This window comes from Formica exsecta, unplaced genomic scaffold (genome assembly GCF_003651465.1).
Source record: "Formica exsecta isolate Colony F162 unplaced genomic scaffold, ASM365146v1 scaffold201, whole genome shotgun sequence".
Lineage (NCBI taxonomy): Eukaryota > Metazoa > Arthropoda > Insecta > Hymenoptera > Formicidae > Formica > Formica exsecta.
Window position 1 is genome coordinate 2245627 of NW_021849308.1, and position 24854 is coordinate 2270480.

The 24854-nt window shown below is 39.7% G+C and overlaps 2 protein-coding genes across 5 annotated transcripts in view; both read left to right on the forward strand.

Moving 5' to 3' along the window:
• Positions 1 to 24854, forward strand: part of LOC115234611 (CUGBP Elav-like family member 4) — a 714297-nt gene that overhangs the window by 246366 nt on the left and 443077 nt on the right. The gene's annotated exons all lie outside the window — the stretch shown is intronic.
• Positions 20467 to 22618, forward strand: LOC115234609 (major royal jelly protein 1-like). Its single transcript, XM_029805798.1, has 3 exons — positions 20467 to 21016; positions 21184 to 21590; positions 21972 to 22618. Exons 1-3 carry the CDS (start codon positions 20675 to 20677, stop codon positions 22453 to 22455), a joined length of 1233 nt encoding a protein of 410 aa, XP_029661658.1. The 5' UTR covers positions 20467 to 20674; the 3' UTR covers positions 22456 to 22618.

Genomic DNA, 24854 nt, shown 5'->3' on the forward strand with positions numbered 1-24854 from the left:
TCGAACATTTTTTTTTTTTTCTTTTATCCTACGTGAAACGCGATAAGAATAATGCAGTTTATCAAGTTATGTGTATTATATCCGCATGACGAAAACACATTCCCTTTAATCTGCAAATAATCTCGTAGTTTATTTACTTGTTAATTAAGCGACCGTTGTGCAATTTTGCGTCTCACTCTGGGAATATTTTGCGCCAGACAAACAACCGGCTTGCGAGCCAAGTGCTTCTTTTTAATTTCGTTGTTTCGTCCCTTTTCACCGGGCTGCGACGACTAGCCGTATCTACTTCTCGCAGCTGCACTGCAGCGCGGCAGAGTCCTGGCAAAGTATAATAGCAAAGTCACACAGTGTGAAAGAAGAGAAGTAACGCGAGCGCGCGCGGCAGAGATGTAAGCGCAAAGTAAGGTCGGCTTTCCTCTCCTCCCTTTGACGTGAGGGCGTCACAAAGAAATGAGGCCCACACCGGTCCGAGGTCGCTAGAGAGCTAAGCAGATTACGTTAATAAATCCCTATAGCAGCGCACGTCCATTTTCTGCTGGATCCAAAACTGACGCATCCGGAGCGACCATTACGGGCGCCGTGTCTTCCCCGAGGTCGTACGTGCTTTCGACTTTCTTCCTGTCTCGCTTGACACGAAAACGCTTTATGCTCGCCATAATGCGCAAATTTCTGGTTTCTCCTGTCTCTGTTGCGAGGTCACATATATATTACGTACGTGATTTTATAAATTGATTTGCCACGAGTTTGCACGACAGCGTATAAAAAGGTTTATGATATGTGAGAAATATATGAGAAATTTGAGAAATTTACGACAATGAGATAATAAACGTTATTTTATTTTTAATATTTATTCGACAAATTGGATGGCACGCGTTATTTTATTTTTTCCTTTTTGAAAATTAATAATAAAAGAATATCATACAATTATAACTGATATTATTTTAATTTTTACGTTTATTAATATATATATTAATAAACGTAATGTATAAAATATTCTTTTATGTTAAATGTAATTAACAATTATTTGCTTTATACTATTAATTGGTTCGATGAATTTTTGATAAATTATTTCTCCGAAACGGATAATGCTGCACAATATGGTTTTTGCTTCATAATATGTTAGTCAGGTATTACATAATTATTACATAGTATTCTCATATGAAAATCTGCTTAGTGCAAAAACATCATGCAGGATTAACCAACTGCCCAAAGCGGGAGCAAGGTCGTTGCATAAATTTACAGAGGCACTCGTGAACGGAGTTTCTCCGTTGCTTTTCCTAAAGCCTTGAGAGTTACTAACGTGCATTCTCTCTTATGAAACAGGCACCTGAGGTTTAGTTATTAACATGTACAGTTCTTTTCACGCACCCGCTACTCGCTGTTACACAATTATCTACGTAATTATTTGCGAGAAAGTCTAATTTAATTATACATTTTTTAGAGAATTTATTTCTTGCCAATTAAATCGAACGGGCATCTCTTTGATATTTTATCTTGCCGCTTGCATTCGCCGATTAAAAATTATTTATGCAATATTGAAACGTTGCAAAATAATTGTCCGACGATAATCTTTTTGTAACGTCACAAATCACGCATGCACGGCGTTGAGCGCAGAAAGAGATTGGGTGTACATCGAGAGTGCTTATCGCGTCGGTGCACATCATTCCGCTCGTTACATTCTCGATATGAGTTCGGCCGCCGGCATTTCAATGGTTACATTATTGTCGACTGCCGAGCATCAAAATATACATTGATTCCGTACGTGTCATACAATGGACATCGTGTTCCCGTTAGTCCGCGCTGCTCACAGCCGTCCCTCTACCATTGCCGCGCAATCGACTAACTGTCAATCGATCGAGTTGGATTAAGATAATTTCGTTATCGGCTAGCAGGCCAGCCTAGGTGTCCGTCAGACAACGAGACCGGGTTTCCGATGAACGTTCGCCGGCTGAAGTAAAATTTTATTCGACGTAGATAAAATTGCTGTGACGAATATACGGAAAATTGTTGCGTCCAATTTATTTAAATACTTAAAAACAATCAACGACTAATTCTTTTTCAGCAATCTATATTTAACTACAACATTCATTGTTTTTCGGAATGCGCGTATTGTTAACGAACCGATGTAATTCGTTTGAAATTTCTATAGAACGGTAAAGGACGAATAGCTTTCCACGCGTTTCTCGTACATTAAAGGAACTTAAATTCCGCACGAGGTTCTCATTGTTCCCGGTCGAAGTGCTCCAACATTATGAATTCCCGATCTCGAGGACGTCCAAGTTTTATGGCACCTGGCAATAAAGAGCGTTAGTATAATCGCGTCGTCTCTAAATTCAGAAATCACGGTCTGGCGAATATTTGGTTTTATCGATAGCCAAATCAGCACGCGAATAAGAAAGGCCACGACGACGGTTAAGGACGGGTTCGAAAGGAGAGGGAGAAAGAGAGGATCGGTCGAAGTCGTCGAACGTTTGCTGCGTCAACGATGCGGAAAGCTCGAAGTGAAATTTGGGTCAGCATCAAGGAACGAAAACGATCGTCAATATTTTTTCTTCGCGTACAGAGAGCATCGCTTCGCTCGGATCACTCCTCTGTGATCCCCTGTTTTCGCCAAGTTGAACGTCGTCTTCCTTATCGAGCTCCGCCGTATGTCCTCGTTAGGGAAGGCGAAGTCGTTTGCCACAGCGAGCGACATAAACCCTCCTCGAAAGGGTCGGAATCGACTACGGCAAAAGTTTCTATCCTCCCGTCATCTTCCTATCTCCTTTTTTCTGACTCATCTCACTTCAGTTTTGCACGTAATAAAAGGAGCGCGCAAAACACACGAAAAATGACATTCTACAAAATGACTTCGGAAAGAATGCATTTGCGACGCGGGCTATTTAGCTGACTAGTCGGCCTGAAAGCGCGATATCCGCTCTCCTTCATCTCCTTCCGCGCGCCTTCCATCATATTCACTCGCCTTTAGACGTACGTGTTTCGCTTCGTGACACTTTCGTTTCCTTCCCCGTTAGTGTCGAAAGAAGTATGTATCACGACTACTTGCCCGCGTTATACACACGTATCGCTCACGTGTTACGTAAACCGCCTTTCCTGTTTTTCCCACCGAACGATGATAAATATTCGTTGCCTTTAAACTAGCCCGTCAGCTTTATAATCAAACCTGCCGTTTCGGCTTTCACGCTCGGAAGGCGCGCATATCGTGACACCTAATCGTAATATATCGATCACGCGGTTTAGCCTTTCGTAAAAACGTCAATATCGGCGGCCAGTGTATTGAAGCGGAATTATTGGCATGCGAATATTCCGCGGGCTCTCGCTTATCATTGCGGTATATTCCCGTGAACATCGAAATTCTTTATGTTGCGGGTTTTTACAACGTCACATATCAGTCGTTCGGATATTTCCCGTTCGCTGAATAAACGTATCATTCGTATTATGTAAGATTTGTAACATAAAAATAACTTTAAAAACATAATTCAATAAACAGAATTTTATAATCGCATTGCATTTTTCATACATATGCTACAGTTTTATTTACAGTTTAAATAAAAATTGAAATTTTATAGATAATATTATAGAAAATTTTATAGATAATGTAATTATTTTATACATAATGTCATATTTTATTATAAAAACGTTAGTTTAAATTGCATTATATTCATACATTGTATTCTCATGTAGATAATTTAAATTATTCTCCCAAACATGAAAAGGTGCAAGATCCTCGGGCGCACGTGCCGGTCGAGCTTTAATAAAGAGCGATACGCGACAGCCGAAATACATTATTAAGCGGCTCACGATGTGTACAGGGTGCGTCACAGTGAATTTCGTCGTATTAAATGGGACTTTTTTGCCGGCACGTTTGGCGAGCCGAGACCAACCCTCTGTGTAATAACCGGGGGTGCCGTGGCCAAGTCCCATGAGGGCGGTGAATAAGGGCCGCACCGTGGACTGACTTCGTAGTAGTTAGATCGCGCAAACTTTTCGTACCCTACTCGCGTAATTTTCGAAGTTACGTCGTCGGGCTGCCCGCGTAATTTCCACAGTGTATATTATAAGCCGTTCGTGACCCGACCCGCAATGTTTTTTAATTTTTCTTCCTCATACTTGAGGAAGACGCGACTGGCGCTTGCTCGAAATTACGTCATTCTCTTCTAAGCCGTAAACAAAGTTAATGAAGTAATATATCTCCCGTATGAAAGCAGAATTGTACGATCTATCTGGGCATTAGGTAATAACGAGGAAGAAAAAATGAAAATATATAAAAATACGCTATGCGCTCGCGTCGTTAAAATATTTCGGAGAGCGAGAATATAAAAATATTATATTTTATTGTGTGTTGATTTATTTTTAAGGATTGAAACATGGCGCGAATCAGAAGTGCGATTCAAGAAATCCAAGCGCGAACAAGATCTTCCACGCCGATCCTTTCTTTCGCGTCATTCACTTGGTTCTGTCTGTTTTTTCCCCAACGGGAGAGTTCAGCTCGCGCAGCATGCGTCGGAAACGTATCTCGGTTTTCTCGCGTCGCCCTGCTGCACACGGGACCGGGGTCGTAGTTGCGGAGTGCCCCTTTATTTTCATTTTCGTTGCTCTTCCCCCGTGGCGCTGTTTCTCCCTATATTTATCTAATAGCACCACGGACCACGAGTCGCTCTTCCATTCCCCTACCATCCACCCTTTCGCCGCACTTGCATACAGTCGGCCGCGCGCACTTTGCACCTCCATTATACGGGCAGTTTCCCTCCCCACTCTGGCGTATCCTCGAAATAATTAAGAGTTCATTAAGCCAAGATTGATTGCTCTGTTTAGAGTCAGCCTGCGCCGCGGCTCGAATTCTCCTTGCTACTCCTCTCTCTCTTTCTCTCTTCCTTCTCTTTCTCTGACAGTTGTATGATGCACGCGAATCCATGAATAGAAGATCGTTGTTTATCAGCTGTCAGGTATTTCTCTCGCCGCTTCTTCTTGGTTTTTATCCTTTGTATTTTATTCTTTGTTCGCATTAACAGCTGATAGTTATGCGATGTTAACTTCGAATTAACTTTATCAACAACTATTTGTCAAGATCCTCTGCTTGTGCCCGCGTTTTGTCACACATCCGACGCTTATTCATAATATGTTTCACGAATAGATATTTGACATGGAGATCCTCCTAAGAAATAGTGATTATCATTTTCCGATGAGAGGCAGACATCGCACAATGCCGCGTTGCCTTGTTATTCATTCGGAGGGGTGATATGTAATGTCGTAAAAACTTAATGGAAAAGAATTTTGAAGATGAAGCAAGGGCCATCAAGGGCAGTCAAGTTAGACCCTCTCGTCCATTTCTGCTTTACGGTAAGGAGGTCTGGGACGTCTCGGGGACGCCCTTAACAATACAAATGCTTGTCGCATTCTCAACAGGATCCGCGCAAACGACGTCGCTTGGCATTATGAAAATACCGGTCCCGGCGAAGTGAAGGGGCTCGCTGTTGTCGTTTCGGAGACGCGAATTACGTTAGAAACAGTTTCAAGCTGAATCAGGTCTTAAATAATGACTAAGCACTTTATTGCAATTTTCATAGCAGTAGCAAACTTTACGGTGATATTTATATGTTTACATATATCCAATATTTATATAACTTAACGTATACATATTGCAGGCTTCTTGTAAAATCAATTTTTTTGTTAAAGACTTTTTAAAAAGATTCAGATTTAGGATAGCGTTTTATAAAAAGTTTAGGCTTTTTTTAAACAGACTAAACTTACAAAGAATTTTGAATATAAAATATATGTGGAAGATTTGAAGCATATTTAACGCATCTCTGTTGCGAAATTATGTCCTTTTTGTTTCTATATAATTTAATCTTCCAATATATACGTACACACAAGATATTTAATTAATATTAAAAAGCAGTAAATTATTACTTTAAATGAAGTAGATATATCTTCATCCAAGTTTATGTGCGAGGAAGAAGTTGGAATCGGCGTAAGCCGAGTTTAATCGGCGAATCGCTAATCTAAGTTACTCGACGCACATCTTCTTACAAGTCACGCGCGCGAATGACTGATTTAAGTACCCAGGCTCTCCTGGGCGGATTTGACAATAAGATCGAAGGAGAGGTTCGAAAGAAGAATAGTTACCTCCGAAGACCGATTCCCATTACGGTTATTACTCGTCGTCCGGAGTAACAAGAACCCGGTAGATTGCCTCAAATCACCGACTGCGATCCGCCTAGCAATCAAGCCACCCCGTTTTTCTCCATCCTGCCCGCGATTCTAGTTTCTGACTATAAGTTACCTTCGGAACTCATTATCGATCGTCGTCCCGTATAACAAACTTTAAATCGATGATTGCACTAACGAGGTGTCCAGGTGAGAACTCGCGCCACCCTAATCCGCGAAACTTACAATTACATTACATCAGGTTTCACAGCCAGAGGGATTTCTCGGATAGAAGCATTTGTCTTTCTTCTGTGCATAATTGCTTAAACTTCGAGATATCTTGGAAGAATTTCTGTATTCTTTTTCCTCCTACCGTGTTACGATTTATACAGATTACATTAGATAACATAACGAAAGAAATATAATAAGGATAATTGAATCGTTGCACATAATTATCTTGTGATACAAGATTTCGAGATTTTATTTATTATAAGAAACGCAACGATCTTTCTTTACGACATAAAAATTGTTGTTTTTTTTTTTACCATTTAGTTTGCAACGAAACGTGTTGATAAGAAATATTATTTTTTACTGACTCTCCATCGTGTGTGTTGGAGGTCGGTGCAGTAGTGTCGGTGAGACGAGAACAAACAGCTGTATGCCAACTTACTCGATTAAGGACGATTGAAACGAATCCCTTTTACCTATGGCAGTAGTATTTTACAGTAACTCGGCTTTATGTTTCGCACAGACGTTGCAAATCGACATATCGTTTACGGAGGTTTATGAAGAGAAACGTGTACCTTGGTTTTACCGAATAAATTGTTCTATTATGCAATAAAAAGTGTTCTACCGAGATCTGTTTATATGTCGGGAAAGTAGAACGATCGTGAAATTAAATCGTACGACCAAGGAAATTGTACGTACGTTGTGGCGATTGAGTGTCGCGGGAAAGGGCGGCCTAGCGGAGGTGACACGTCCCCGAGAGCGAAACATTCTGTGATTGATGGAGTATACGAAATTGGAGCGACTTGATTGCCCATGCAGATCAAAGCGTATCTGCATGTGACGCGTGACGTATATCCAGCTGTAACGTGATCCAGCTCGATGGATTCGGTCTCGGTCCGCGAGTCACGATGAGTTGAAACAAGGCGGAGCACGCGTGCGATCCCGTGTCGCGAATTTACGGTATCGCCTCCTGTCGATCGCGAGCGTGCCCCGATCGTGATCCAACGCGGCGATTTATCTTCCGGAGCATGGATTCAATTCGAGCGAATAACGCGACGGTCGATGCTCCTGTACAATGCGCTAGACATACGAGGCTACGACGCGAAGAAAGAACAGACGCGAGACGACGGAGGAAAGCTTGGAAAAATACGCGGGACCATGGGTTACGGTGATAAATCACCCTCGATCTTACTCGGGAGATCTTTTCAGGTTCTTGTTAGCGAAACGTCGGTCTTCGGGGTACTCCCGGCAAACGGACAGACGGGGAAAACTGCCTGGGGTTAGGGTCTGGCATAGGTTCCATCGGTGTGACGATAAGATGCAGTTCTTCACACGCAACAAAACACTACAAGATTCAGGTGACGTTATGGGTAATCCTACTTGACTAACATGAGCTAACCGTCTGGCGGTCGGAAGAAAAATTGCGGCTAGGAGTCCCCGCCGTAGGATTTCCGTTTCCCTGGAAAAAGTAAATTGCGGCCCATGCAGCCTAGCACTCTCGATAATTAAAGTACCGTATTAGGAGCGTCTATCCGGGGATGGGAAAGGGGAAAAGCAAGCGGAGAATGGGCCAGGCTAAACGGCTCTAATCCCTTTTCCCGATTGTCCTAACAACTTCGGCTCTATTTATTCTCATGAGTTTACTTAAGCCACGATCGAACGAGAATGCGGCGGTTTGGAAAGCGGAGGGAAAATCGGGTTTAGAGATTCAGCGACCGTATAATACCGATCAGAGGGTAATCGGTCTAGCGAGAAAAAAAAGGAAAGAGAACGAGCTCTCTATCTATCTACGAGTTCACGGTCCGATAAGTAGCCCGTGAAATAAATTATTCGACGAATAGGTACTCGAAGTCGCGCGACAAGAACGACGAAGCACGCTGCGCGATCGCCGATATACGTGAAATATATTGTAATTCGCACGCGCGTATATCGTCCCCAGACTATCGGAGACAGTTAATTGTAATCTTCGGCACATAAACGCCCGGCTCCGTGCCGCGATTCATAATTACTCGGCTTTTACATTGCGCTGGAATTCATATCGCATGACCTACGTGCCGAGGAAAACTTGCCTTATCGTCCCTCCGTATCGACATCTATATTTTATTCCGGCCCGGTTATTCAAAGTTCTACATTTAACTCGGCGCGCTACGAAACTGCGAGTCTCACGCGGGTCTCGGACGAGTAACGATTTTCAATAGAGAGAGGGCTGCAAATACACCCTTATATGTGTCACCGTTGTGGACAGCAAAACTCGGTGAATGTGCAGAAAACGCGGTATTGTCGAACGCTCAACGGCCTCGGCCGTTCTCCCTCGTCGCGTTCTCCATCGACGATGCTAGATAGAATGGTCTTGGGCGAAACGAAGGCTGGACAGTCAAGTTACTAGCGGGGGGGGACTTCGAGAGCGGACTAAAAACTTTTTCTACGGAAACTAAATAGAGGGAGTTATTATTTGGTAGAAATGTATCGGGTCTCGCGTATATCGTGTCGTGCCAGTGGATAATGAGAACGTCGGCTTGCGCGTCGACGACTGGCCCAGCTGTGGCATTCTAATGCCCCGTCTTCCGGAACTCGATTCGGTGAATCGCGTTATTCAAATTCGCAGCTTTCGACGCTGTTTCTCCGACACGTTTTGCGAAAACGCGCGTCAGAGAAAAGGAGGAGCAGGATCGGCGAGTACAAGAGATCCGTTAAATTACAACCGATCTCGATAGTTCACGAGAGCGAGCAGACTCGACGACTGCTCGTATTTTTATCGCTATCGACGATCGCATTAAGGCAACGAAAGACTCGGAGCGCGCCGTAGGAGGAATTAGCATCGGGGGGATCGTACGACAAAACGGATGCGCGCGGAATATAATGAGACCTCGCACGTCGAGGCGCGGATGCGGGAACGAGAGAGATTAAATACGGTCTCCGAAACTAGGAGGGAGAGGGAAAGGGAGAAATGCGTCATTTGTGTGTGCAAAAGTAATGCGTGCGGAACGCACGTGTGCCGGAGAAAGCAAACCGCGAATACGTACGTGGACACCGCGAACGTTTCATTTTCTCGGGATTAAGTAACCGCCGCGGTCGTTACGTACATGCGTTCGCCGCTATTAACGATTTAATTAGCGTAAGTTTTCATCTCTAGGATTACGAAGGAATGGTGTGGTGTGCGGGATGCGACTACGGGGGAGGAAGAGAAAGGAAGGGTAAATGGTCAGTGGCGAGAATGGAGGGAGGGAGGTTGGAAGGAAAACGCGCACCCTCCGTTTTTCACCGGAGTAGCCGGCTTATTATTGCGTTTTCGCGGATTACATCCCGGACTCGCGGCAATTTGGCGCTCGCGTGTAACGTAACGAGTCGAGAAGAGTGTCGTTAATTGCGCGCGCGCTGTTGAAGGATTCTGAAAGAAACGCAAGCTGCAAGCTGCAATAGCGCAAAATATACCGTTGAAGATGGACAAACAAAATGTCGTAATTTAATCCCGGCCAAAGTTTTTCCCGGACGGAATATTTGTGCGCCGGAACGTTGCCTCTCGTTTTCCCCGAGAACTGTAATTGGCGTTAATCTCGTTCCCACGTCGGAGTAATGAGCCGGACTGTTTATACGTGTACTCTTTCGCTCAAACTTCGTTGCACTTTTCTCGAACGAACGTTTATGGGAACTCTGTTCAATCGGTAGTTTCCGCGACTCCGGCATCGAAATGCAGTGGTTCTCATTCCGCTAAGTCGTCGTTTGTTGTTTTGATTTAAGTAGAACTCTGCAGTAAAGAATGTCACGTCTGGCAGATCCAAATAGACGTGTTCGCGACACCAAACTCGAGTGGATTGGTCGACAGCCGCTAGAGAGACAACGACAGGGGTAAAAGCAAGAGAAAAAGGGAGGGGCAAGGGAGGAGAGAGATAGAGGGGACCTCGCGCGCTCCGTGTGCTCTCTTCTCAAACTATTTATTCCGGCACAAATCGCATTACCAACTTGAACTGCAAAATTGACTTCGTCCAACTTTTACGGCGCCTCCGTCCTTACGCCCCTTCGACGCCACCCGCACGGTCAGAACTTCGACTTGTACGAGGGTTTACCAAACTCAGTTTAAGAAGAAGAAGAACTGTTTCAGCCATAGAGGGAGAGAGATGTATCTTGCGGGGGACTTTCTCTCCTCCTTCGTCGATATAAAATCGCGCGACGCGAGCTTCCGGCAGAATGGCAGTTTGAAAGTTCGAGCCGTCAGGAATAACGAACGGTATCGTAATCGTAGCTCATCATATGTTATACTTCTCTCATCAATTCAGGCTTAACGTTTGAACCTAAATCTTTGCCTCTTCTCTTCAGTCATTAATACCTCTTTGCCTGCAAATCGTCTTTCTTGCTTGCGTCCTAAATATTCGTTCTGCACGAAATTCATTAACGAGTTTCTCACGCGCGATACATTTTTCCTCAAATTCTACGTTTAATGTACAACCTTAATGACGCCCGTGCTCCCATTCCTCGCTAGAGGAAAGAGCTAGAGCGTTACCAGCGTGGAAAAACACTCGTTACGTCATTTATGAGCTCGCGCTGCTCAATCCACCGTCTATCTACCGTAGTCGATCTAATTAGTCGGATAGATTTGCCCGACTGCGGCGCAAATAACGCGTGTATCTTTCTCATTTCTCCTCTCGAAGCAATCCCATTCGATTTTAAGCGTACGAATTTCACGAATAATAGCGTTTCAAACGACGCGTCCAATTGGAAATCCGGCAGATGTACCGCCGGTGACGGTGCCGCAATTCGGCGGTATCATCGTCGCGGGAGCGCGCGCGCGGCTGTGATTAATCAAAACGATAAACTATTCCTTATTAATAAGCCCTAAAGCGGTTCGCGCCCAAAGAGAGTGGGACTATAACTCACGACGGAACAGATACCTTCTGGGCTTCGCATTAAAATTGAAATTAGCCACCCATTTGTCTTCCCGTTTGGCTTAATCGTGACTAGCCAGGTGATTTATGGTTTTCACTTCTGCCGGGCAAAGTGTAGTTTCCCTTGCCGGATACGGCGCAACGCGTAATGCAATTCAAACCGGCTGAAAAAAAAGTTTTGGCGGCGAGCGCGATGAAAAGCATGCCGCTTATAGCCATATTGCGTGATCGTGCCATAACAGCTGTTGGAAAATAGTTTTGTTCAACTCGCGCGCGGAACTCCTTATTACGTTCTAAAAGCGCGCGACCGTCTTGTGATATAATGTCATCGCGCCGTGTGTATCGCCTCGTGCCGTGATACATTGGTACAACTGTTTTATATTCCCACGCCCTCCATAAACAGTCTACTGCGTTTTAATTGGCATTAACTGCCGTAAACTTAGCGGGGCTCGTATTGGCGATGCGGAATTGCAGTTAGCACCGTGCTTTTCTACGGCCGCCATGAATATGCAAGGAGGTCTGCTCCGAGGTAGCATAACATTGATCGATCGATAATAACAACAATGACTAATACATCGCGTGTATTGTATATAAATATTCAAGTGGATGCGAGGATACATTGAATTCAGTGAATGATTATGTCATGGTAAAATACGTATAATGTTACATAAATGCAACGAATGCACAATACGTAATGTGATTGAAAGCGCTGATGCATCAATTACGAATCTGCAAAGTAAATAACATTTATGTATACGATGCGAAAGTTTCACTGTATATTGTCTCTCGAAGTACATATAAACTTCGGATATGAAATTTACGGAAAATCTCGTTACATAGATACGCCCGTAATAGCTTTCGCAACGCGTTCGAGGAAATGCAACAAAGGTTCCTGGTTCTATATCAGGTAAACGTGCACTGTTTGCGAATACTTGCTCTAGTTTCCGATCACGTGGCAGTTAATGTGTGCGCTCAACCACATTCCGTATTTCATATTGATGTGCAGGACTTGATACTGATTTGCGTAACCAGTCCATATATAGCAGGCTGTTTAAGTAGATGCATGTGTACAGTAACATGTACGCAGTAAATTTCATGTGCTTGTAAATAATATTATTCTTAATCTGAAGCTATTAATATCATTGCGTTGGGAATGCTGAGGTTAATAGATGTGTTTATATCTTTTTAATTTCATCATCTTGATATAAATTTCCATCTTTTCACGGACGAATCTAATATCGCCGCCATGTGTTATCGAAATATATATTTTTTAAATCACATATTTATAAAAATAAATTTTATATCATCTTTACTATATCTGTAATATATTGGACCGGACGAAAAAGTTGAGAAATTCACAATTCATTAGAAATTTTTAGATATAGGTGATAAGCAACGATTAATATTTGAAAATACATAAAACATACATAATATATACAAATATACACAAATATACATTTATACATATATATATTGAACATATAAAAAATATTTTATTATATTATATTACACGAAAATGTTCGAAATACGTACAATATAACATTTATTCGAATTTTTAGATTAAACATAGCTGATAATCTACCACGACCAAGAAAATTATCAATAAATTTGATTATGTTTCTCTCAATTAAAAGAGAAAGACTTTTTGAAGAAAATGTCTTCGCGGAGGTCGCGCGGCGCGGGGCGTGAAAAGATAGATGAAGTTTCGATGTTACCCAACGATTAAATCAGAAGATAAATCACGGTTTAAATTTCGCGAATGTACACGATGAATAAATAAATTGACGGTAATTGTAATATGCTGCGACAATAAAAATGTTTCGACATTCAGAGCGCATTTCATAATTTGTAATTATAATGTGCGTGAGAAATCGAATGCACATTATAATAAAATCTATATAGAATCTAATGACCGATTTTTTAAATACGCGATTTTATACGAATTCCGCGGTCAAATATATCTTGTTTCGTGAACAATTGCGAAACAGGATAAAATAAACTTTATATTTCTTAAAATAATCGCGTTATCGCCGCGTTTAATGGAGGATAACTAACCTAACGATTAGACCAGATCAAGATTCCTCTACCGAGTGATACACTGGTTAATATCTGACAGAGAGAAGAACGATCCTAAAAATGGAAAGCGACAACAACTTGTCTTATTTCTATGTCGGGCCCTATGGAATCGATCCGCGAAGGAAAGTTAAGTGATTCATTAAACGTCAAAAGTCCCGTTACAGGAAGGAACGAATTCCCGATCTTCCTGATTGCTCCCGATAGCAGTGATTTTGGCAGCGAATTAACGACTGTTACCGTCGTCATCATCTTTAATATATGAGATAAAAATTACGTAAAAAAACATGTTCTTCCACTATTAAGAAATATCCATTTTTATTATAAAACAACTGGATATAATGATTTTTATGTATACGTGGTTACAATTGAGTATATTTTTAAAAAATAAAATACATGCGCTTTTATCATTGCTCGGTTAAATACGTGAGTACCAATAAGTTTAGGGTACCAAATGTGCTCGAGACAAATTAAACCCGATAACAGCAAGATTTAAAAGAAATTCAATTCAAATATTTAGCAATATGAGATGAAAAATTACCAATCAATTAATTTTTTTGTAACATTTCAATAAAAATATCAATAAATTAATTTGCCGATATCTTACTGATATCGGAGTACCCATTCAATTTGTCTCGAATTTTTTAATTACTCACATATTTTACATTACATTCATGCATTTGCACGATATAATATTAAATATAATATAAAAAAGAGTTTTATCAAATATATCACACAATTTGCGCATGTATTTTATTATATGTATATATACACTCGTTTATAAATTAAACTAAACTATCCTAAAATTGTGGGACGTCCAGAGGCTGCAAATGGTTTTTTAAAAAAGTAAATTAATTAAATTAATTAAATTAAATTAATTCAAAATTAATTAAAATATATTCGTTTGTAACCACAACTTTTTATCAAAAAATTCTGCAAAAACTGATCGTAATTTAAATTTATGTACTTAAAAAAATGAAATTTATCCATTATATCCATATTCAATCTATTATGAGTATTTTCATCATTAAGAAATAATATTGATATTAATATGAATAATGATGGAAAAACATTCTTAACAAAAAAAAAGAAGTAAATATGTTTTCTCTCAAAATATACTATTTAATGAATTTTTCTCGTGATTCGATTTCAAAGTGTCTGGTGATCGTTGTTAAATCACTGCCAAAAGCATCGCTTTCAGGAACCGCCAAGAAAACCTGGATTTAATTCCAACTCTGCAACGGAAACTTTCAATTTTTAACGAGGCACCGAACTAAGCGTCGCGGATAGGTCCTACAAAAACCGACGAGAAATAACTTTCCACGATGAAGATCGTTTCGATTTTCCGCCAGTACAAACCGCGCATTCGCTAGCGTCCACCTGACATGAGGAACAGCGATAAGGCCTCTTCGTCAAGGTAACGATCTTATCCAAAAACATGGAAAGAACGCAATGTTTGCAATATTATTTATAAAATCGTTTAGTGTGAATATTTAAAACGACGCAAACTTCGTAAAATGCGTTTAATCAAAAACGATAATAAATTACTTTCTTTTGCAGATTTTTTAATCTCCACGCGTGATCAATAATATTTAATCTTAAAAACTTTTCAATATTTCAATAAAAGTTTTTGGATTTTATTGATAATCTCTTGATATGAGAAAAGTAAGCTATATTAAATTTTTGAATAATTTTGCAATATATATATAAAAACGTTGAAATCTAATATTTATCGAATATGTTAATTCAACGAATTTTGTGTTATTGTACGTATTCTTTCAATTTCGCGTAATTTACAATAGATTTTTTTTACAATAGATTACAATAAATTATTACAATTTATATAGATGCAATTGTACAAAAAAATTATAGAAAATATATAATATTATATTTACAATTTACATATATAATTACAATTCATATACATAATTACATATACCTAATCACGTGCCCTATTCACGTGCCCTATTCACGTGTCCTATTCGCGAGCCCTATTCGCGAGCCCTATTTCGATTCTCCGCCAGTACAAACCGCGCATTCGCTAGCGTCCACCTGACATGAGGAACAGCGATAAGGCTCTTCGTCAAGATAGCGATCTCGTCCAAAAACATGGAGAGAACGCAATGTTTGCAATATTATTTATAAAATCATTCAGTGAATATTTAAAGCGACGCGAAATTCGTAAAATACGTCTAATCAAAAATGATAATCAAAGTAAATTATTTTGTTTCGCAGATTTTTCAATCTCCGCGCGTGATCAATAATATTTAATCTTAAAAACTTTTCAATATTTCAAATATACTTATATTTTTGCAATATCAAAAGTGCGATCAACAAATTTTGTGAGTAAGAAGCTAATATTTAATCGTTACCTTAACATCGAATCTTGATATATTTATTTAATAATTTTTATATTATGTAGAAGAGAGAGAAAACTTTAGCGATATTTGCCAATTGCACAGAAAATAGAAGAAAATTATGAAAAATATACAACATTATAATTACAATTTACATATATAATTACAATTTATAGATGTAATTACAATTTATAGATACAATTTAATAATTGATGCTACCAGCATCTAATATTCTCAATATAAAAAATTGCAAAACTTTTATTATTTGAATATTACGATATATATTTGATAAAGATTCAAATAAATTGGAAATAAAAATACTAAAAATTATTTAGTTTGAATTACTTTTTTTTTGAATATTATAAACTATTAAATACTGATAACATTCACATTTGAATTTAAAATTTTATAACTTTGAAGAAAATAAAATTTTTAATTTACAGAGAATAAAATGTTAGTACAATTTACAAAATAAAATGTTACATAAAATGTTAAATATTAAAGTTAATACATACGTTATACATATAACAAAATGCAACTTAAATGTATTTTATACATTTAAGATACATTTTTACATTTTTCATAATTAAATAAAATTTTTAATTTTCATCTATAATTTTTTTCTTAATTGACTTGTTCATCTCTCCAATATTTTAATAGTCTTAGTATTTTTTAAATTTCTAATAGCATTTAATTTCCTAAGAATCTTAAGGAATTAAAGGACTGTCTATCTTAAGTTAAGATAGTTCTAATAGTCTTAACAAGTCTATTTTTGCTGGCTAAGCCAACGGGAATCTGGGATCACCTAAATTTTGGGGAGCGTGTCCTAACCGCGTGCTCTACTCACGTGTCCTACTCGCGTGTCCTAATCGTGTACCTTGTTCGGGTACCCTACTCGCGTGCCCGACTCGCGTGCCCTGTTAGAATGCACCGTATGTTGCTTCCGTTGGGCCAGTAGACCTACCTTTCGTTGATCCTGGCCATATTCATTCTGGCTACATCTAGCCAGAGATGTAGTATCCTCTATCAGAGGTCAATGAAGGAAAGAAATTCCTTCCGTTTCCGGCTAATTATTATTGCCGGTACATGAGCGTAATTTTACGCTCGTTTACAGTCGTGAGACATTACGACCGTTTGTCATGCATCGTTTTAATATAGCTTTACTTTAACTAATATAATGCCAAATTATCACAATCAAAATTAATTGATTGAGAAATTCTTATACTAATATAATATTATTTATATTAATATATAATTTATATTAAAATAAAATTAATAAAATTGATAATATAGATGAATGGGCTATACAAAATTAATGTAAAATCGGCGCAATATAAGAATAAATTACAACTATTTAATATAATTAATAAGATTACTAGCACCTTCTTCATTAAATAAATTAAATAAAATTTATCAATTGAAAAATATTTATTTTTGAATTTTTGCTTTAATTTATATTTTAAATTATATGTTGTAATGTGTTTTAATGAATATTATAAAAATCTATTGGAAGTTATTTGATTTAATCTATTCTAGCCCATCCATTTTGAGGCAACGGATCTATTTACAATCTACATTTGCATCTACAATATCTACGAATCCGTTACCTCAAAATAAAATAAAGTTCACTCACCGGCACTGATGCGCAACAGCGGAGTTGTTGGTCTTGAGGCTACGTTGTCTGTAACATACAAATATGAAATCCAAATTATAGCAGCGCCCAAAATATAATTAATATTTCGTGCAGAATATTTTATAACCAATGCATACAATACTAAGAAGCTTTATATAAAAATGGAACAATTTTATAAATTATAAAAAGATTTCTTTTTCACATAGAAATTTTTATAGCATTTATGTAAAAGTTTTTCTTTTTAATTTTTTCGTGTTTAATTCATTCAAATAAAGAGACCGAATTAATGCGCGTACGCGATTTTTAACAACTGATATCCAAATAATAAATACTCACCCTTGGGTTGCTCCGCCGGTACAGGATGCCTCTCCTAGGCCTCCTCCTCCTCTCAGGTTGATTCACACGCGCGATACTTTAAACGGCACTCCCGCACTTTTATCAAAAAATATTACATCCGCACTTGTACGCGCGATACTTTGAACGAGACTCCCGCACTTTCGAATTTCGGCACGATCGAACTCCGTTTCACATGAGAATCACACTTCGAATCGACAAGTCGGGAATTCACCGATTACTTCGAGCAAAGGTTAAGCGGAAGCGGAAGAAGACGAAATCGATTGATGGAATCGACGCGAATGGGGTTCGCTCGACTCTTGGTCCGCGCCTGCTCCCATCGAGGGCCGACACGAACTTCATTAGGAACGATTTCATACGAACCACCAAGTCTCTATCATACAGACTGAGCCGGGTTAATCGTAAGGCTGAGAGACGGGTCGAGAATGAAGATACCCACCTCCTAAGTGCTAAATAGTATTAATATTAATTGATATTAATATAAAATTAATTATATTAATAGGTATTAATATATTAAAGATTGCAACGCTGAGAGACATCCCATTTAGCCGGTAACGAAGTATGATCCTCGATTATAGTCGTGAAAACGGGATAGAGATCCAACGCGAAGACGCGACGACGAGAAGACGCGACGACGCGAAAACGCGAAAACGCGAAAACGCGAAAACGCGAAAACGCGAAAACACGACAACGCGACAATGCGACAACGCGACGCATCGTTGCTCGTGCGGCACGATGACGGCAACGATGACGCACTAAGAAAAAGGAATTGACGGAGTGTCTCACGCTTTACTACCTTACTGTTCGAGTGTTGCCGTGCGAATGATAAGGCCGTAAATCGTAATACGTAAACAATAGCGCGCTAATGTTTACGTCGTCAAGGCCGAATACCATATTATTGATAATTTGCTGCCGAAATATTTTCCGTGCTATGACGTATATACAAGCGGAATATTAAATTACAAGTATTTTAAATTATAGATCATTTATTTAATAAATGATTAATATATCACCGAGCTTACCGTTATGTTAATTACTCGGACCTGCGATTTGACTATTTTATTGTGCATTCTCAATCTGAATCATATTTAAATCGTCAAAAAGTCAAACGATAAAGCGTCGGACAAAATATATTTAATTTCAAGTATTTTTGAAGAAATAATTATTGCTTATCGTGGTAATGTATGTAAAAGATAAATAGATATTAATCTTATCAAATTATTTTCTGATACTTGTCGCGATCGCGTTTAGGAAACGAATTTGATGGAGCGTGTCGCTCCATTACTGTTCTATTCAAGTGTCGCCGTATGAATAATAACAAAATCGTGATAGTACGTAAACAATAGCGCGCCAATGTTTACGCCGCCAAGGCCGTGGTTGACTATGTTAGGTATTGTCCTAATTCGCTGCCGAAATATTTTACGTACTATAAAATACATATACGAAATATTAAATTTAAATATAAGTATTTTAAATTATAGATCAATTATTTATTAAACGATTAATGTATCACGGAGCTTATCGTTATATTAATAATTCGATTTTGCGATTCAACGGTTTAGCACATTCTTAATCCAAATTATATTTAGATCGTCGAAAAGTCAAATGATATAACATCGTGGACAAAATATATTTGACTTTATGTGTTGTTAAAGAAATAATTATTGTCCGTAAAGAAACGCAACGAGACGATAATTTATAATTTGGTTTTTTATTACTTTAATACTTATTTGATTAAATGAATAAATTACAAAATATGTGATTCGAGATCTATCATCGTGATATATATATATGTAGTTACATATTATTTATAAATATTAATTAATTATTAATTATATTATAATAGCAATTAATTTCCCGGTACTGATCGCGATCGCGTTTAGAGAAGGAATTCGACGAAGCGTCTCGAACGATTATTTTCCTGCTTGAATATCGTTATGCGAATGATAACAGAGTCGTGGTACCTAAATATATTTTAAATCAATTTTAAATATTTTAAAGGTAAACTTTTTTGCAACTTCGGTTTTTTATTTTTAGGTAGCATCTTCCATGAGATATAAAAGAAACTCTTAATATTCTTATGCTCTAAGATTGCAAGAGATATCGCGATTTTTTAATCATTTTTGTCTATTATTATTTATAAAAACTAAATGGCGTATTTTATAATATGTTATATATATATATATATATATAAAACACACACACACACACATTTAATATTCTAATAATACGCCGTGAGCAGCTCTCATTGAAATATCCACTTTTAAAAAGGTGTGTTAAATCGATACTCGCAAGTATTGTTACCTCTATTCTGCGATGCTGATTGATTATCTCGACGCTGCGCTATGCATTACTTTATATCAATAAAAGCCTGTCATAACTGAGCGACGCAGTTCAAATATTAAGTGTGTGTATAATTTTTATTTAATTTATTTTGAAAAGACGGAGAACTAAAGTTAATATGTATAAATAATTATATACATATATACAAAAAATTAAAGGCGCGCGCGTAGCGCGCGCCTATAGTATTCTGGTATATGTAAAGAAAGATTACTCCATTTTTTAAAGAATGCATTACTTATGTGGTTCCGAAAAAGAAAAGCAAAATATTCAAAGTTCTTCTTTTTACTTCCTAGTTATTTAACGAATCATGTTACATGATGCACCGACTGGTGTATATTTAGCTCAAGGTAAACCGCACTCCCCGTCACCATAAGTAGTGAAATCGTAACGCGGTACGGAGGGGAGGAGGGCCGCGCGAACAAGGGTGGGGGTCTGTTAGTCTATCACTCTTGAAAGAAACGCTCTACGCTACTACAGAGAATAAGCATGTGTGCTCCATTTTGTAATGTAGTGGTCTCCCGATCGCGCGCGGACACGATCGAGATTCTGAGGCCTCGAAAGGTTTGCGAGCGAAGCTAAAAACGCGTCGAACGAATTAACGGTCAGTCGATCAGTGTCGCGGCCCAGAGGTCGTCGATAAGCTTTCGGTTGTGCGTATCATGGAATTGATTTGGGCGCTCGTTCTGTTCCTCGTACATCCGTCCCGGCTGTCGCACCTCCAAGTGGTTTACCAATGGAAATATCTGGATTGGGTTTGGCCAAATATACCTCTGACAGGGAAAAATTACACGCTGGGCAATGCCTTCACGCAAGACGTGGATATCGACAGGCAAGGTCGTGTGTTCGTGACGAGTCCACAGTGGTTGGATGGTGTACCAATTAGTTTATCTTTGGTGACTAAGGCGTATGGATCCGGTGGTCGTTTACTCGTACCGTATCCCAATTGGTCTTGGCACACGCCGTTTAATTGTGAAAGCATTATATCTGTCTACAGAGTGGCGGTAATCTTGCAGCTGATATTAGGCTGGATTTAATCTTAGCAAAAAAATTCTGAATACGGAATGTTTAAACATTCAAAAATTCGTTTATTCAAGATTTTTTCGCTCTGTAAATTAGGTGTTAAGTTTTGTAACAATAAAATAGAGATAGAATTGTATATAATCTTTAGATCGATGAGTGCAATCGCTTATGGGTGGTCGACACCGGCAGAATAATGGGAGATGCAATTTGCCCTACGAAAATATTGATCTTTGATCTTGCCACGGATCAGCTAATCCATAAATACGTGGTACCGGATGATCGAGTACTGTACGGGAAAGCGGCATTAGTTACGCCAATCGTCGATGTCGGAAAAACGTGTCTCGATACTTATCTCTACGTGGCGGACGTGGATCAAAATGGACTAGTGATTTATGACTTGTATCGCGACTATTCCTGGCGAGTAAACAACACGCGTGGTAACGCTTTCGGCCCGGATGAGGATGCTATGAATATTACAATCGCGGGCGAATGGTTTGATTTGACCGATGGTACGCTCGGTATGTCATTGTCGCCGTTGGGATATTTTAATCACAGGTAATGTTAATTTACCGTCATTCCGGATATAAGATAATTATAAATATTTGATTCGAGGCTTTATTTGGATCCGATTAAAATTTCAATCAATTTGACATCGTCGTTTCAAAAATATATGGATTTTACGAAATACTTATAAAAATATAAGAGTACGAAAAAAATTCGTTTTTTGTTTAGCATAACAAGATATGGAAATCAATTTAACTGTTTACACATTTTTTCAGATTTTTATAGATATTATAATTTTTTGTTTGTTGGCAAAAAGAATTAAAAAATTTTTCTTGAAATATCGATCAAAGCTTTTTCTTGGTACAAGTATGCTAGTTTATAGGATGATAAAAAATATCTCGTTCATTTGTCACGAATGTTTGTCATTTTCAGATATTTGTATTTTAACTCACTCGCCAGTTACTATCAGAAATATACGGACACTTTTTCATTGACGCGGAGCGAATTCAGGGAGCCGGTGATATTTCAATCAAATTACAAGCGCGCGAGCCAAGCGGGCGTGCAGGCAACCTCTCGAAGAGGCGTAATATTTTTCCAATTGGTCCAATTAACTGCCATTGCCTGTTGGGACATCGGGAAACCATTTACTCCGAAGAACGTCGTGATAATAGCACAAGACGAGGAGACTCTGCAGTACGTGAGCGGCATTAAGGTGATCACGAATAGGGCCGGCGAGGAAGAATTGTGGTTCAATACCAACAGGCTTCAGAAGACGATAAACATGAGTCTCAAGCCGACGGAGACAAACTTTCGAATAATTAGAGGCACGGTCGACGACATTATCCGGGGTACCAATTGCGAGCCGTACGGCGTAAGAACGGAAACACCAGATACCCTTTTTTGGCATCAAATATAACTTGCATCAAAGTTATATATCTTTCATTACTTCACCTTTGAAACATTCTTGTATATTTTGTCTCTGTATATTATTCGAACATGTCATTACGGCGCGAGAAGTGAAACCGTCGAGCGTTATCCGTTGGTGAGACGTTGAAGATTAAAAAAAAAAAAAAAAAATCGCGTATACGGCACGTCTATACAAAACTTCCCCGCTACTCTTCCCTCCATTACGTTTCGCGTCCAAAGACGGATTTGCAACTAAAAGCGACGGATCGTTTGCGTATCCGCGCATGGCCGGATAGAAGGACGGAGTGGCAGCCGGTCCTGCGAATGACAGCCGGAGCGTGTAGCAATTTAGTTAACCGTTTCATTGCTGCCTTTTGAGATGTAACGATGAGGTCTGTCGGTGACACGAGCGCCGCCGCGAATCCCGAATGTTTCGACAGGGTGGCTTGACGCCACGACGAATAAGGTGGAAGAGAAAGGGGGGAAGGGTGAAGAGAGATTGTCGTGTTCGTAGCGGGGGAAGAGGGCAGGGAGAGGAACGGCGCGATGAATTTCTTCCCACGGCGACTCGACGAAGTTTTACCGAGCTTTTACCGGTGCGCCGCCGATTTCGCGCGGATGGCGGGTCCGGAATAAATGCGCATTCACGGGGAATTGTTCGCGTTACTCTCCCCCCCCCCCCCCAATACCCAATAGGGCGCGCGCAATTCCGGGAAATTCGTGTCACCTACTTCTCTTTCTACGGGGCGCGATTCGGTGTGTGACTAATGGCGGCATATTCATGGCGCAGCCTCGTCCCTTTTCCGGCGCTCCCCGCGACACCACCACCTGATCCTCCCTCTTACGAAGCTCTGGCAGTTAACCTCAGACAACCCCTTCGTCGCGATAATATACGGCTGCCTTTAAATTTTCGTTCCCCTCCGGCGTGCTTGCTTGGCCTATCTCACCACGTGGAGCAAGAGAGCCACACGTTCTTCTTTCCGGAATAACTTGGCTAACCCTTGCGATTATTATTGCGAGATCGAGCGCCGATTTTTATAGCGATCACGTTGGCACATTTATAATGAGAATATCGTGAGATACAAAACAAACATGAGATATTACATCCTTTAGCTCTATCCATGCGAAACCATATGTGTCCTCTTCGCGTTTTGAACGTATCGACCTGTGTTTATCTCCTTTATACCACGTATGGATATTATAATCGATTATGCTAGAATAACGTAATGCACTTTGAGTGATACGTCCTTACAATACAGCATATTTTCGGCGGCGCAGCCGTGCATTCTCTCGCGATCAAAGTCGTTATAACTTAAAGATAAGATGCAGTATTATTTATAGTTACATTTCATCGCGGGTGTGTCCGCGGCGCAAGAAGAAAATGTCTCAAATCGTTTTTACGAGGATAATTTTAAAACGACTTTACGAGAGCAAAATAACGGCTCGAAATTTCGAAATAAATTTGCATCTCTGTTTTACTGCTTTCGATATACATAACTGCTAGCATTTGGCAGTGATATTTGCGTGTATACGAGCCCGAGTGACCCAGACAGTGCTTTACGCTCGCCGCTGACGATATAACATCGCAAAACGCGCCTGTCATTCCAAGGAAAGGCACGTGTGCTCTGAATTTTTGCGTGTTATTTTTCTATTATTATGAAATGAATATTCACGAAGCAATCACTCATTTACGCAATATATACTTGGTCGAGTTTCAAGGAGAGAAATGATAAACTATAATGCAATATGTGTTGTTTTTTTAATATTGCATTATTGCATAATAACACGTTTTTTATCGACGTTTTTAATGCAACGTCCATCGTTATCTTTAATTATTCTCAATCTTAAATGTTCTTCGAGCAATTAATTTGTATAAATGTGACGAAATAGATGATAGCTTTAGTAATTACATTATTCCATAATACTCAACATTTCGCTGAGTACCGGTGGTCCGGTGAACGAGCTGTACACGACATTCGCGAAGCGGTGCGTAACGAGCGTATGAAACATAACAAGTCCGTCACGCAGCGCGGCTTCGCGTCGGTCTGCAATTCGGCGGAATCATCGCGGCATACTCGGCTGGCCAATGGAACGCTAGGAGAGAATTTCGGGCATCTACCGCGTCTTTATTAAGGCCGGCTCGTCTATAATTCACAGGAACGGCCTAGGCCGGCTGACAATGCCGGACTCACTGGCCGCATAAACACACCGACGTCTCGCGCAGAGGGGAGGCACGGCGTGCGCGCACAGCACCGTGTGTGCCACGCATTGCGGTTGTCAGCCCTAGTCAACGTGTAATTTACTAGCGCACCCCTGGCCCCTCCTCCCTCTTGGCACGACGCAGATGCAGTCGCCGGTGCAGCGGCTGGACTATCGCGGCGGCAGCCAACGGCAACAGCAACGGCAACA

Excerpts from the sequence above, each read along its gene's own strand:
- LOC115234609 (XM_029805798.1), top strand. The coding sequence starts at position 20,675 with ATGGAATTGATTTGGGCGCTCGTTCTGTTCCTCGTACATCCGTCCCGG. Across the intron at positions 21,017-21,183 it reads TATCTGTCTACAGAGTGGCG|ATCGATGAGTGCAATCGCTT; the intron begins GTAATCTTGCAG and ends TATAATCTTTAG. Across the intron at positions 21,591-21,971 it reads TTGGGATATTTTAATCACAG|ATATTTGTATTTTAACTCAC; the intron begins GTAATGTTAATT and ends TGTCATTTTCAG.